Source organism: Eucalyptus grandis, chromosome 5, assembly GCF_016545825.1.
Source record: "Eucalyptus grandis isolate ANBG69807.140 chromosome 5, ASM1654582v1, whole genome shotgun sequence".
Classification (NCBI taxonomy): Eukaryota; Viridiplantae; Streptophyta; class Magnoliopsida; order Myrtales; family Myrtaceae; genus Eucalyptus; species Eucalyptus grandis.
This window is the reverse complement of record NC_052616.1, coordinates 37,747,369-37,749,154: the sequence shown is the minus strand read 5'-3', so window position 1 is coordinate 37,749,154 and position 1,786 is coordinate 37,747,369. Positions and strand designations below refer to the sequence as shown.

Genomic DNA, 1,786 nt, shown 5'->3' with positions numbered 1-1,786 from the left:
ATCTATAAAGTAATGCGACAAATTATAAATGCGAATTAAGTACATGATTTATGCTCATTTGTAATGATTAGGTCGATGGTTAATACATCCTAATATTGAAAAAGAAAAATATATCATATATATATATATATATATATATATATATATAGACACACACACACAAATTTCTCGTAAATATTCGATTCATTTTACAAGCTGGTTCTACATATATATATAGCAGATGCTTATAACATGCATTCCACACACAACTAAGGAAAAATGAAAAAGGTCATGAATGAAAAGATATTTATATTATTGTCACATGCATTGTTAAAATTTGATCATGTGTACAATTAACATCTGTCCATACATAGAACAAGCAAATATTAATTGCTTGCCCTCCCTATGCTATGCTTGAGATTATGAAATGGCTGAGTTACATATTCCTAGCAATTCAAAAGCCCTTTCTCTATTCGAATAATATACAAAAAATTTAAAATAAATAATAATTAAAAATATCGTAATGTCAATAAAATATCCGAGAAAACACTTTAGATAAAAGGTTTGCAACTATCTAAAACATGATAAGAATGTAATTATTTAAATACTAACAAATTAATAGGTCAAATTTCTTACAATATCGCATTGCCAAAGGAACATCACATCTGCTTCCTTAAGCAAAGCAAAATCAAGAGTTACCCAAGATAAGAATTTCCAATTTGATTGACAACTAATAATAATATATAAAAAAATAATCTTTTTACACGAAGAAAAGAGGGAAGAAAGAAGAATGATCAAAACTTCCAAATTAAACAATGACGACGACCGCGACAAGAACAACAAAACAACCATCATCTAACAACAGTTGAAGCAACGGTGTGAGCCCACCATTTGAGACTCTCTTTCATGTCGGTCTCGTTCCCAAGAGCGGGAACCTTCCAGTTCATCAATGGATCCTCCTTCCTCTTCTCCTCCCACCATTCCCACGCCTCCGACAGATAAGGCCTCGCAACAACTACAGACTCACCGGCATCTTCGTCATCTTCTTCACCATCTTTAATTTTGTTGCCCAGTCTCTGTAGCCCAGGAATGATGGAGACCAAGCTTGAGTCGACTCTGTCTTCCTCCAAGAAGACGAACCCCAGATCCACGAACCCTTTTAGCTCTTCGACCTCGAGCTCCGACAAGCTCTTAGTCAAGGTCCTTCTCTTTGCTCTTCCTCCCATTTGGCCCTTTTTTCTGTGCGAGAACTCCGAGCTTCTGAGGTTGTTCCATTTGAAACCTTCCTCTTCTTCTGTGATTACCTCTTCTTCATAGATCATGCTGTGAATAGGTTTCATGGGAAGGACTGAGTCTGGAGAGAGAGAACTTGCTTGTAAGCTTGTTGGGATGATGCTCGTTTGATCGCTCACGGACCTCACAAGAATTGATGGAGTCCGAGAAATTTGAAGACACGAGCTTTCTTTCTCGGGTATTTCTATGCTTTCTTGACCCGGGTTGGATCTGGAGGTTGAAGAAGGCGATGTGTCTGGTCCTTTCTTGAAGATCTCGAGCTCGAACCAGCATCTATCGATGATCTTCATGACTGCTTCCGCTTCTTCCATTAATGGTGGCCGGAGGAAATTGTGTGATTATGGAGACTTAATGAGGGCTTAGGTGGCTTTGTATTTATATACTCTTATAATTATCATGATTACTCTTGCGTTTTCCCGTTATTTACGGGAAAGACTCCATCTAAGTATTCACACGGTTGTGTATCACTTTGATTTGGTCTTGGGTCTTCGTCTAAATGTTTCAATTACATCGG

General features: G+C 37.3%; 1 protein-coding gene across 1 annotated transcript; it reads right to left on the bottom strand.

Annotated features, from left to right (window-relative positions):
- Positions 1-830: 830 nt before the first annotated feature.
- On the bottom strand, positions 831-1,583 carry LOC104429715. Its single transcript, XM_010042550.2, has one exon. It carries the CDS (start codon positions 1,581-1,583, stop codon positions 831-833), a length of 753 nt encoding a protein of 250 aa, XP_010040852.2.
- Positions 1,584-1,786: the final 203 nt, after the last annotated feature.